This window comes from Rhipicephalus microplus, chromosome 6 (assembly GCF_043290135.1).
Source record: "Rhipicephalus microplus isolate Deutch F79 chromosome 6, USDA_Rmic, whole genome shotgun sequence".
Classification (NCBI taxonomy): Eukaryota; Metazoa; Arthropoda; class Arachnida; order Ixodida; family Ixodidae; genus Rhipicephalus; species Rhipicephalus microplus.
In genome coordinates, this window is record NC_134705.1 from 174,587,127 (window position 1) to 174,600,403 (window position 13,277).

Here is a 13,277-nt window from a genome sequence, read left to right on the forward strand (position 1 = left end):
TCTTCTAAGAAAAATGACCTTACTGGTTTGGAAGCACTCTGAGCTCGTTTTTCAAGATACTAAGTCAAGCATCACAAGGAAAAGAACTGATTGCGTGAGATATTGGTCTTAAAGAGAATTGACACCAGGATCGAAGAAGCTAATTCTAGGCTATCGGCTGACTAGCCGACTCACTCGGACGCACGTAGACTCAGTTCGAGACGCGGGTCTGAATCTGGGTGAGTCCGGGTGAGTAATGCTATGGTGTGCTTGCATTTCGAGTGAGCCCGGCTGAAGAAAGTTTTTGTGAGTCTTGGTCCGAGTGACTCCAAAGCTCGAAATATATTTCATGAGCGAGTCTGACTGAGCTCCACAAGTTTTGCCGACGTACGGTTGCTACAGCAATGGTGCAGAAAGCGTTTTCTGTCTTTGAGCTGCGTCTTCCTGCCGATAGATGCCCGCTGCCATCGACGAACCAACGAATGCGCGCCGTTGTTACTTCATCAGGTCAATCGCGCCTAGCATGCAAGCGGAGAAGTATCCCCACCTAAAGCGTTTATATATCTTACACTGTGCACATAGCAACAGAAGATGAATATGATATGTTGTTTTCAATGGTATAAGTTCGAAGTGTGGCCAAAGAGAGCCATGACAGATAGTATGGTGTTAGTGGTGATCAATGATCTACAATGATATGGTGCAATATGGCTGCAAACTGGCTCAAAAACATGCATTAACTACGAATACCACTTGGAACAGACAACTGCTGCAACTCACATTCCTTGTTGGCCAATTGCAGGTGGTTTAAGTCTTGATAGGAAGTCAAGGACGAAGTACAAGTCATGGTTGTTTACGTTGGAGCCGTCAAGTTTCTTGAGAAAGAGGTCTTTTAGGTTCGGAAACTTTGCAAACAAGTCCAATGCAGTCATGGCGTCGTGCCCGACAAATTCTTCTCGCGTCTTTTTTAATCCCAAAACCCGTGGTGCTGTTGCACCTGAAATTAGAAAAAAAAAGGGGGGGGGGGGTGGAAGAAGGGAATTGCTTCAAACAAATAATATCATTACTGTGCACATATGCATACACAAATTAATGATTTTCTGAGTTGTAGAGGTGCAGTACTAACAACAAAATGCTAATGTTCATCTCTCCTTGGCTTAGCATTATGCAATTAGTCAAGCTTCATCAGTATGCTATAGTCGGAACAAAGAATAGAGCACAAATTGTGACACGCTAGCTCAAATCAAAAGGACAGTATGAAGGTGTGTTCACAAGTACTTAATCTCAATTTCATAACAATTAGGTCTAGTTCCTGCCTGCTGTACGTGAAAGAAAACAAAAAAAACAAGCAAATGATACCTCTTTCATGAGCGTGTTGGTAAAATATACTGGGTTTTTCAAAAAATGTGTTTAAAACTTTCAGAAATCAAGCAAGTGCTATATTTGCTCGCTGCCTATGCAATGACTTTTCTCGCTACGGCTGGCATCTTCAAATTAAAAATGCTAAATTAATTAAATTTTTGGCTCGTGGGGCTACGTGGTTCTGTGAAAACGGAGGATTGAAGCTCTTCGTGCAGCCTACCACAGCTTTAACTTATAGATAAATCACCCCCTGGCAGTCGACTCTCGTTAATTCAAACTCGAAGGAACCTCTGAATTTTGTTTGAATTATCAAGAAATTTGAATAATCAGGAGTTCTCAGATACATGGCTCTGGGCAAGGTGACACGTTGATTCTATCATATTTAAATTTTTTAAGCGTTTTTAAACCCTAACTGCACCCAATGAACAAAAAGCAGAGGTGTGTAAGGTTCACAAGTTTATTGGCCATTTATTACTGATCAGACCTTTTAAAGAAATTGTGAATTGCTAACTGCATCTTTGCTATATGTGCCTTAGCGCAAAGCTCTCTATACCAGTTGAGAACCATCATGGTTTACCTTGTGTGTGCTTCATTTACAACATTTGTTTTCTAGCAAAGCCTTTTTTCTTGAATGCCTGATGTGCTTATTTTTTATTTTTAGACTGTAAGGATTACATGGGCACACAAATTTTTAAATAGCAGTAGGAAAGCAGCAGATATTTTCCGATATATAACCTCAAAAAGTATGAATTAACCAAATGATTGAGTTTGAATTAACAGGCTTTTAAATACAATGAAAAAATAAGGAGCCAACCAAAAAAAATTGAATTTTGTTTAAATTAACCAAAAATATGAATTATCAGAGTTTGGATTATCGCAAGTCTACAGTATTCTGGTGTAATAAAGTTAAACAAAATTCAACGGGGAAACCAATACACTGATAAGAACACTGATAAGTGCAACAAGCAGAGGACAGGAATGACATCACTGTTCAAGGCAACAATCCCAGAAGCGGTGTTCTTCCACATTTGTTGACTTATAGTGCATTATCGTACTGCGTCTAGTGTTCCAAGCACAGAGGCGAGTAGATAAGAAACATATTCCGATTCAACGAACTGGTAAAGCTGTGTCGACGATCTACATGTCGATGATCTATTGCAGTCGGTCAAACCCCCAATGTAATTACTAATCAGGCATCATAAAAGTCCCGCAACTTCCCAAGTCAACGGCTAGGCCATACAGTAGATCAACTGTACTCCCTGAGGTCTTTGTTCTAAAGAATTAAGCCATGGTCACCTTGATAGAGACAGCTGTAGTCCAGTTCTCGACTTCTTCAAATGATGCTTTTACCTGCCTAGACCCAACATCTAGGAATAAGGATGTTAGAGCTAGTCGGTTAGAAACAATTATCGGGATCAAAATGCTGAAGTGACGTGGATAAAAAATACGACGAGGATGGGCACTAACACTAGCCCTTCTGTCTATGTTTCTGTTTTTTTCAGCACTTCAGCACCATGGTTCGAGTAATTACCTTCTATCTTCTCCCAGCACTTTTAACTGAATGAGCACCCAGATTTGCAATATTACACGCACGAGGCTCAGCTATAGGTTTCTTTCAAGTACCTTGCCACTTCACAAATGCCATGCATGACCTTAGTGAAAGTGCTGGGAGGAAACCTACCATACAGCTGGTGTGCCGCGTTCCTCACGAGCCAGAAAGGTGACGCCAAGCCTTCAAAGCAGAACCAAAGGATACGTCCGAGGTGCATCATCACTGCAGCCGTCAGAGAAGCGGAGCCAACGACGGCACACAAAATGTGCAGAGCTTCAGCTTGCGGCAGATCCACCGTGCACGCGGAGCTATCGCCCTGCTCTGCACACTCTCTGATGACAGAGCTCAAGTGGTCCACAGTCCATGACATGCTACGCTGAAAGGAGTACATAGGAGCAGCAAGAATGAACTTTGGCTGTAGTCACTTAATGTAATTAATTGCACAATTTAACTTGACCCTGCTGTGCCCAATGCAATACGTATTTACTACCTTTAGCTTAACATCTTTAAATGCTAAGTTTAGCCCGGGAAGCTTCACACAAAACCCATTGCCACTTTTTAAAACACATTATGGTGAAGTTTAGGCTGCTATGGCTACACCTTACAAGTGGCAACAAAAAGCAAAAGAATAACTATAGTTTGTTTAAAATTTTTGTTTCATCTATACATTTGTCAAAGAAATACAAAACTTCTTACACGTTTCAACACAGCAAGCATTCATTATTCTTGAAAATACGTTTGCATGTTTGATTGCACCCAGACTCACCTTCACATTTCTTGCTTCTCCCTCAAGGAGCGCTCTGATGAGTAAAGGGAGACCTGCTGACCGCCTCGTGACAGAGGAGGATTTTGACCTCGATGTCAGTGATGACAAAGCCTGAAATTTTTTCGACGGGGCACAAGTTGCTTAACTCAACACAAAACATAATGAGCAGCGTAGAGTGAACAGCATGTGCTACAGTATAGTAAAGTCACAATTACCTTAAAAGAAAAATCCAAGAAATAAACTGTTTAAGCTGTAGGAGACACTACGTTTACACAAATATGACGTGAAACAAGCATCACTTTATCATCAAACGAATGATCTGTGATAGAAAACCGGCCTATTTCTGCAGTCAGAAGACAACAAACATTTGTGAACGGCAGTGTGTGGCTGTAATAAAGCTGGCATTCCCAAGACTGCCGTATAATAATACTATAGTGAAATTTATTCAGACCTGAAACTCATTACCATAAACCTTCGTCACAGAAGCCTCATTGACTGGGATGGTTTATGGTTGTTTTATTATAGCAAGCAGAGAGCAAGCACTCCAAAGACAGAATGAGGTATACGACACAGTATTTTTACTTACAACCTCATGATTTCTCTTTACTGTGCTCTTGACGTTGCAGTCCACGGTTGTTTACAGCTCCGCATTTCGGCAGAAGTCTTACAAAGTGAGGTAAGAATATAAAGCTAGCAAACTAGATATTACCCTCGCTGACGGCCATGAAGACGGGAGGCAGGTACCAAAGGCGTGAGAAACTGTTCAAGTTACCATCCACTTGTTGACACTTGTTTCGACAATACCCCGATTTGACCTAGTTGGTCCGTCGTAACAGGAAACTTTATGGGTGCAAACAATAAAGATGGAACACACACAACAGGACTGCTGCTTTTCCTGTCGTATGTGTTTCGTCTTCGTCGTGTACGCTTTTGAAGTTTTCCCTAATGACTATTTCGACAAGTCCGCTTGTCAGGACATCGGCTCGAGCACATGATCCCTGTTCACAGGTTTCTTTATCCCAAGCTTCGATCTTTCTCTTCCAGCTGTTTTTAGTTCATTATCAGTATGAGTCATAATACTGGTTGAAGTTCGTGTAAGCAAGGCCATCGCAGTGTAAACAGTAATCATTTGCTTATTTCACCAAGATTCCTGATATAGAAAAAGAAATGAAAACTCACATAAATGCAACACTTGCAAGCACACTTGCTTATTTTCAAGACGTACCTTTTTTACAAAGTTGAATGGAATATCAGATATTTCTGTGGTTTCACAGCTGGAAAGAACTTGGCAAAGACTCTTCAGGGACTCACAGCAGCTTTCAATGGCTCCCTAAGGAAACAAAAAGTCAAAAACAGGTTTGAACGACAGAGAAAACTTTCTTTTTGGCATAGCAGAAAAAATCAGCAATGAGCGAAAATTCTTTTCTCTTCTTTCAAAGTCTAGGTTATGCTTAGTTCGAAGTTCTGGAAGTAATGGCAGTGCTCAAGGCTGCTACTGCAATGTGTTGGAAACAATACAATATCAACTGATCGACGTGCTGCCTTGTAACTGCAGTTGTACTGAGCCACATTTTGCTTTAATAATCTTCTTTCAGTTCTGTAATGAACATTTCATCTACTATTTTCAGAACAACTCATCTAAGATCTTCTCCCTAGACAGATATGCAACACTGATTCATGTGAATGACACTAAATAACCCAGAATTCCCAATGACCATAGGCATGTGCAGGGTTTCTCTACAGGGACAATGCCCCCCCCCCCCTCCCTATAATGTCAATGTATGAGGCTGACTTTGCACCCTCCCCTCTAAGGTGACTAAGGGTGTGCCCCTTTCCCCTTCCCATGTTTACACCTATGCCACTGACCAAACACACTTTTAGAAGGGGCGAAGTTGTAATAAACACATGAAATTTGAAATTCCAAAGTTCATGCAGTAACATGCCGTAACGATGAGTGTGTCATGTGTCCTTTTAGTGCACAGTGCCAACGAAATCAAACACATCGATTTAGCACTAAATCGATGTGTTTGCCCATACTTTTGTTTCCACTGTCTTCAGTTCGCGTCCCATCGGTGTAATACTGGCTTTTACACTTACATCAGAGCCAACATCAGCTTCAGTGGTCAGGCTCATAGCTACAGGACATGGTCATCGCAAGCAATTGGGCATACCAGTTAATATAATTGAAGTTATGAAGTCATGCTTTAATCAGTGAACAATGCACATCTGCTATTTAAAATATTTTCTTCCCCCGCAAAAACATGACCAGTCATCAGAGACTAACTCACTCGATGCCTGCATCCAGTCATGACTGCAACCAGAGCATCCACAATGTCATGGAGTGACCTGCCATCCAGTGAATACGACATTCCATTGTCCTTCAGTGAAATGGATACCACGAGGTCCAACAGAGAACACGAGTTCTGCAATGAAACAGTATAAAAAAAAGTCTTCTCAAGGGATCTTGCAGAGTACAAACAGAGAACAAGTAGCGAGATTCAGAACATCGTCAGCCTGACTACGCCCACAGCAGAGCAAAGGCCCCTCCCATGTTCCATCTGTAAGCAGTCTCGTGCTTTCTGCTGCCACGTTATACGTGCAGACTTCTTAACCTCCTCTTCCCAATCCCCTCGCACACGTGCGTTCTACAGTAATCCAATCTATTACTCTTAGCGAATTGTCTTGTCTTCGTGCTACGTGCCTTGCCCAAGCCGATTCGTTCTTTGTGATTTTCACTACGGCGTCCTCAACAACCAATTGCTCCCTGACCCACTCTACTCTCTTCTTGTCTCTTAAAGTTACACCTGTCATTTTTCTTTCCATGGCTCACTGTCGTCTCCAATTTAAGCTGAGCCCTTCTCATAAGCCTCTGGGTTTCCGGTTCATAGGTATCGGTGAGATTCAGTAGATAAGCTGCCGAGAGTGTTGAGCTGAGTTCATTCTGCCAATTCCATAAGAGAACTTAACAAGCTACTAGTTTACTGGTTTCTTGTTTCTCCAAACTGTGGCTGACAAAATGGCACGTGCGACTGTATTATGCGGTATTTGCATGAGGAAATAACCTCAAGTAATGAGTCACTCCTTGTGTAGCATTGTTTTTCCGTAGTACTCATTCTTTTGTTTGTGCTGCGAGTAGAGATGCAGATACCCCAATACGCCGAGTTAGCTGCTACAGACGAACCATGCTGCCGACTCGAGGAAGCTCGACTTACCAAGCCAAGACAACAAGTGACCGGGGTTTGCTTTTGACAAAAAACCACCCATGCATTCGCAAATGCAGCTCGACAGAGGAGGCAAGTTCGAGGAAACAGGAAGCTGTATGTGGAACAATTACACAAAAATGACAGCATGCATGTTGATCCCCATGCTAAAAAATAGAACAAGGCTCCCCTAGAGTCTGAGTAACCACTCTGTAAAGCGATTAAAAATTTGTGAACACAAGGCGTCGCTGGAGCTGATGTTTCAACAAGCGGACTCGTATTCTTCAATGCTGCAGCTCCAGCCTTCAAGAAGACAAGTTCACTTGTAAAAACGTCGGCTCGAGCAACACCCCTTGTTCACAAATTTTTCATCTTTTCAAGCTTCAATCTTACCCTAAACTTGTACTTTTTTTTAATTCAAGCTGTAAAAATAGCACCCCAGCAAAGACGCTTGCGCCACCTCTCATTCATTAAAAGAAGTACGCTAACCTTAGAGTGGCACATACATAAAGCCGGTAAATACAGCAGACTTGGGAGCCATGTGGAGCAAACAATTTTTGGGTGATGTGAGACAGCCAAGCGCTTCTGCCTAGCACGAATTTTTCTTCCATCAATACCTGCCCACTGATCTTGCAACTATCATTGACTCACAAGCATTCAAGCGGCTGATTGAAACCATCCTAACTTCTATGTTAGCCTTTTGATAACTCACCCCCTCATGCGATGCCTCAACCGAAGACTTTTGAAATGATAAAATCAATAAACGAAAACGAATCATAGAGTGCACAAGTTTTTAATGGAGCCAGAAGCCACTTTTATCACAATATTTACCTTGATGCAGTGCCAACAGAACGATGCGAGTCTTTCCTCGACTTGCTGCCGCTGTTCTGGTGTGAATCTGATCCTTTCAGCCATCTCATGGTCTCTAATGAGTTCTGTGAATGCCAGGTTTGTGTCCTCGAAGGAAGGTGCTACTCTGTCTGCTGAATTAGCAGACATTGCACCTGAAGAATACACATAAGCTGATATGTTAGGTACCTATGTCGACAGGCACATCAGAGGAACGACTTATGGCCACCATATCAATAATAAAAAAATATAATGTAAAAGTAAAACTTCAATGCTAACAGCCAAATGTTTATAGCAAACTGAGCACAATCGCAGAAGCTTGGCAAAAGACACTCCGGCCTTAGTACAGAGGAATATCACTAGTACGATTATTTATAATATGTTTCGTCACCTAATAGCTTTTCTTTTCATTCCCAGCAGATGTCCCTTGGAAGTAATGTAGAGTTGTGCAAATAGCAAAACTTTGGGTGCAAAGTGAATTCGAATGTTGAAGTGTGGATCGAATATTGCTAGAGTATTTCTCAAATACTTCTAGATTATTTTTCACATACTTCGAGGTAAAATTGCAAAAAAGAAAGTTAGTATTCCTAGGCATATTCTTATGAGATAGCAACATGAAAATGTTTCTTTTTGCTAGGCTGATGAAGTGCTGGTTGGGTGGTGTTTCACAGGCAATGCAGAGGCCATGTGTACGATTTGGTGGCAACCAAGGTGTTGCCGACAACACTGTACATATGAAAGTCAAAGATGCAGAGTAAATTTTCTCGGCCTCTCCTAGATGTTGATATGTAAGAACACCTAAAATTTTGAACGCTAAAAAATTTTGCCATCCTATTTATTGGACTTTCATTTCAAGTCCAAAACAGCATTAGATGAGCCCTCACGTCAGCCACATCTATTATCTCTACGTTGGAACCAGCATATTTTTTGAGCCAATACATTAGCGATTGTAGCAATGCCTGAAAAGCAGCTTTGCCACAATACGAGAGTGGAATGGGGTGAAACCTATTAAAAAAAACTTAAAAAAAAAACTTTAAAGGTCACTTTCAATTGGACGTTTACCGTTTTGTATTTGGGAAGTTTGTATAGTCAAATTCCACAGCAATTAAAATAAAATAGCAAGCATTATTAGAAATATATTAGAAATTTCAAATGTCTGCACGCCCCTAAAATAATGCATTTCACGCATTTAACACGATCACAGTAACCCGTAATTAAATCGTATGACCGCAAATGTGGATCTCGTATATCTTATGACTGCAAAAGCGAACTGACATATTTAGAAATTCTACGTTTATTCCTTGGTACACTGGCTCAAACCCTCTTTCGGCAAGCCACTGTCAGCATGTTGCAGGGCCACCGGGGCTGCAGCAGCTTTGGTATGTTGGTGAAAAGGTCACCTCGCAGTGGTTACAACTTAGAATTGCAGAGCAGTTGCAAGCCGTGCAAAGAGCTAACAGAGGTAACGTTGCTTTCCAAAAAGAGCAGAAAGGACTAACCGAGCGCGCGTTGCTTCTCCTTTGGCACCATGACAAAAAGGGAGTGAAAGAGGGAGCTCCTTGCAAGACACAACGCCCTGGTGAGAATGCCGCAAATTAAGTCTCTGTTCTTCCCATCGGCGCTGCATCTCTGCACGGCTGCCAATATGCACTTCACATCGCTCAGGCAGGTGACCAGCGTCAACAGCAAGCCTGCAATGAGATTAAGATCTAATGTACAACATAAATTCCGAACGTGTACAATTTTGCATAGTCCCTCTGGCTCGGCATCTGTTGTCTACTAAAGACCGCTTTCACAATCATGCATAATCCATTAGAAAAAAAAAAAAAGACCTCAGATCAGTGGTGGACACAGAGGTGGGAGGGGTAGCGGTGATTGCCTTCACCCCAGCCACTTTCTTCAGTGCTTATTGTCTACCTCCATCATATCACCAATTAGAACAAATGGATGGGACAGTATTTATGCTATGACGGGGTTTTCGTGTTACTAAATACAAAAAGAGTCAGGACCCCAACTTCCTCCTTCGGAGTTACATCAAGCGACATCCCCCTTCCCCCTAAAATGAGTCGCTGGATCTGGCCCTGCTTTGATTTCAAATAAGTTTGTGAAAGAGGACAATTTACATTGTGCTGAGTGGGATACATCATACCAGGTTGCCTATCTTTCTGTCCCAATTCTTGTAAAGGTCTTCCACAAATGGCAACTGAATGCCCCCTCCCCCACCTTCACACTCTCTCAAACACACACAAACACACACACAGGCACATGAACAATGTTTACCATGAAGTGGAAAACTCGCTGATGCAGACACTGGGTCACGCTGGAATTCCGAGAAGGAATTCTCACCCAAGCTACAGATTTCTTCTAGCTTTGCTGCAAGCTGCTTTGGCTCCTCTTTCAGGCTGGAATAAAGAAAAACAGAAACACAAAATAGCCACTGAATTAAATGCACCAGTTTTCATTTCTGATTTCTGTCCTATATTCGTTTTAAATTCAGATATTTTTCATCCTCCTACAATATCAATTAGGTCAAATGAATATTTTCATGAGACACATCAGGCATTATTTTTACATCTAACTAGTTCTGTAGTTTCAAATATTTCATTTTTGATATAGTATTGAAATGTTATCAGGGAAGTTTAGCTAGCTTATTTGCCCATATTTGTGTCTGGAGATACTTTAGTGCAGCAAACACGAATGGCAGTAAACTGGTGGCAGTGACATCTAGCGATGCTCTGTGCAATAAAATCCGTGCAACAATTTTGACCAACAAGTCTGCCATCTAAAGATGACAGACTTGTTGGTCAAAGCAATGTCAGACAATGTAAAAAAGAACACAGACAAGTAACCCGACGGGTAGGCGAGTGCCAAGGTGCTTACTTGGTGAGGTAAAGGTGCAGAAGTAGGGCACCAACAGCATTGTCCTGGGGCCTCGGACTAGCAAGGTATTTGTCGGCGGTGTCCTGCAGCACATCCTGAAGGCTGCTGCCACTTTCAAACACTGGGCAACCATGAGTGGTCAGGAGCCGAAATGCTGAAAGGCGAACCTGAACAAAGCGAGGGCCTCGGCTTGTGCAACGAGATGACTGTGTTCCCCCTTGTTATGTTCCCTACTCAGCAGGCTGTCTGACTACACTCAAAACTCGTTATGACAAAGTGACATCTGCCACAAAAATAGTTTGTTATAACCAAAAATTCGTTATACATGATTATTTGTAACACTGTATCTGTGGCAAAGCTACTGGTCATTTAGTTCGTTATAGCCAATAATTCGTTATATCCGAACTTTTTATATCAAGATTTGAGTCAGAAGAGCACCTCGCGAACAGCACCTTTTGAAAAGCACATACAGAATAGTACTGCCGATCCCTGACTGCCCTTTCTTACCACTGTGCCAGCTGAAGACTAATGAGATTTAAAAAGCCCCACGTCATTTAAAAAGCCCTTACAACAGGGTCTCTGTTTCTGACATTGCAAAATATTTTGCCGGGAAATTTTGCATGCACCATAAATATGAACACCTGGCACTGGTAAACGCAAAGCAAACATTTCGCGCACGGCCCAATTCAAATTGCCTGGTCATAATGCACAGAGAGTTTCAGAGCGAAGCGCAAAAACTGCCAATAGTTTAGCCGTTTCCCTTTGCGTTCAAAGATTACCCACATATTACAAGGACTGCTACAGTGCTACTTCCTATGTGAGACCAATGACCATAAGAAGCATCTGTTGAGTGAGCTTATATTAGAGTTCATCCATTTAAAAATTAAAACGGTAGAAGATTGCCACTGCGATGACTTCTATGCTGCACTTCCTTTGTGTACATGTCTCGACTTGGTTGACTATAACCCACACCATGCAAAAGGGGTTTGCTCGGTGCCGATACAACACTTGGGTCACTTCACCTAGGTTTGTTAATGAAACTAAAATGAATTTCTATAATACCACCCCAATAGCACTGCAATACAGTCACTACCTAGAGCACAAACCACATCCTGGAATTTTGAGAAATATATCTAAAAAGAGCAACAAAATGGGTTACTTTACCTCAAGTACGTTATGAAAAAGAGCCTTGAGAAAAGCTGACCTGATCCTCTTCTGCATTGGTCCCAGTTCAAAGCGGCTCGTCTCAGAAGCGAAGAACTTTTCCAAGATTTCTAAAAGACAGATGTTAAGAGCACATGAAAGCAATCTTAAAAGCAACCTAAAGAAACTCTTTCATATTACAAAATTCAAGCAAACAGGATAGAAAACACTGGTGTTAAACTGACATCAAGGACAGATATATGATACCATGCCTTTGTGCTGTAACTAACAAGAACAATGCCCTGAGAAATCAGTCTAGAATTATGTTTTCAACACTAGTTCTACAAAAGTTTTTCATGGCCTGATGGCATATCATCAATGTGCGATGACCGATTGAGCGAAGAGACACATTTCAGCAGTAATTAGAACCACACTTGCCTCTTTTGTGTGTTGATCTTTGTTTCCCAGATGGATCCACTCGAAAAATGTTTGCAACGCATTCAAGGACTGACAATGAAGTTATGGCTCTTTGGTAATTTGCGCCGGAAAATAGGTTTTCCACAGCCAATACCACAATCTCCTTGACGAAGCCTATGGATAAATGAAATGTAAGCAAAATGTCAATAACACTGGCCATCTAAGGCATGCTCTACAGAATGTGGCTCTTGTAAAAGATGTCCATGTAAGAACCTTTCTTCTTACTAAACTGCGGCCCTACTTGCCAATTTTTTCTAAACAATTATGTACAAAGTTTGCAAAAACACTAAGAAAACAAAACATAAAACATCCTTATCGAAAAAAATAAACTGCTGTGCAATATTCATATTACACAAAGAAAACCATTCAGGATTCTATTACCTCTGCAGTGTAAATGTTGTCCTTTAAGATGTACATTTGCAGAGATAATTTCATAGGTTACTTGTAGAACTTAACTATTGTTCTCGAGTGTTCTGCCAACGCCTTTTGAAAAGTTAAACGATGAACCCTGACAGCGAAAAATTACGTGTAAATCATAGAAGTCGGACCCACGGATTGATTATTTCCATCCCCAACTTGCAGAGCAAACACAATATTGCAGCCTTTCACGTCTCGAAACTGGACTTCCAGTTCTGATAAAAACTTCAGCAGAGGGGCTCTAGATTAATTACGGTCACGCGAAATATCGTAATGAGCAACCGAATGTGAACACATAAGTAGTTTTGCTATTGACTCTCATCAAAATGTGGTTGCCGTTGCCAGGAATCAGTGCCACGACTTTTGAGCTTACCCTGCTAAACTTGAAGATGTCGGCACAACTCCCGGCCATAGCAACTGCATCCCAATGGGGGTGAAATGAAAGAGCAACCGCGGGCTTTTACGAGGTGCACATTAAAGAACCCCAGGTATTCAAAGTTGATACGAAGTCTTGCACTACGGCTTGCCTCATCTTCATATTGTGGCTTTAGCGTGTAAAACTGCACAATTGCATATTTTTCTCAAAATTTCAAGCTTAGCGGCAGAACACCACAGCCATTAGATTAGGTCATCAAAGGTGAATCAGGCAACTTTA

General features: G+C 41.6%; 1 protein-coding gene across 1 annotated transcript in view; it reads right to left on the minus strand.

Moving 5' to 3' along the window:
• Positions 1-13,277, minus strand: part of LOC119168301 (tRNA (32-2'-O)-methyltransferase regulator THADA) — a 38,923-nt gene that overhangs the window by 14,340 nt on the left and 11,306 nt on the right. Inside the window, exons 9-19 of the mRNA XM_075867918.1 lie at positions 12,167-12,319; positions 11,750-11,859; positions 10,586-10,752; positions 9,986-10,107; positions 9,205-9,396; positions 7,688-7,860; positions 5,945-6,079; positions 4,882-4,986; positions 3,657-3,767; positions 3,020-3,266; positions 757-973 (exon numbers count right to left, since the gene is read on the minus strand). Of these exons, the coding sequence (XP_075724033.1) occupies positions 757-973; positions 3,020-3,266; positions 3,657-3,767; positions 4,882-4,986; positions 5,945-6,079; positions 7,688-7,860; positions 9,205-9,396; positions 9,986-10,107; positions 10,586-10,752; positions 11,750-11,859; positions 12,167-12,319 (1,732 nt within the window). The remainder of the gene's footprint in view (positions 1-756; positions 974-3,019; positions 3,267-3,656; positions 3,768-4,881; positions 4,987-5,944; positions 6,080-7,687; positions 7,861-9,204; positions 9,397-9,985; positions 10,108-10,585; positions 10,753-11,749; positions 11,860-12,166; positions 12,320-13,277) is intronic.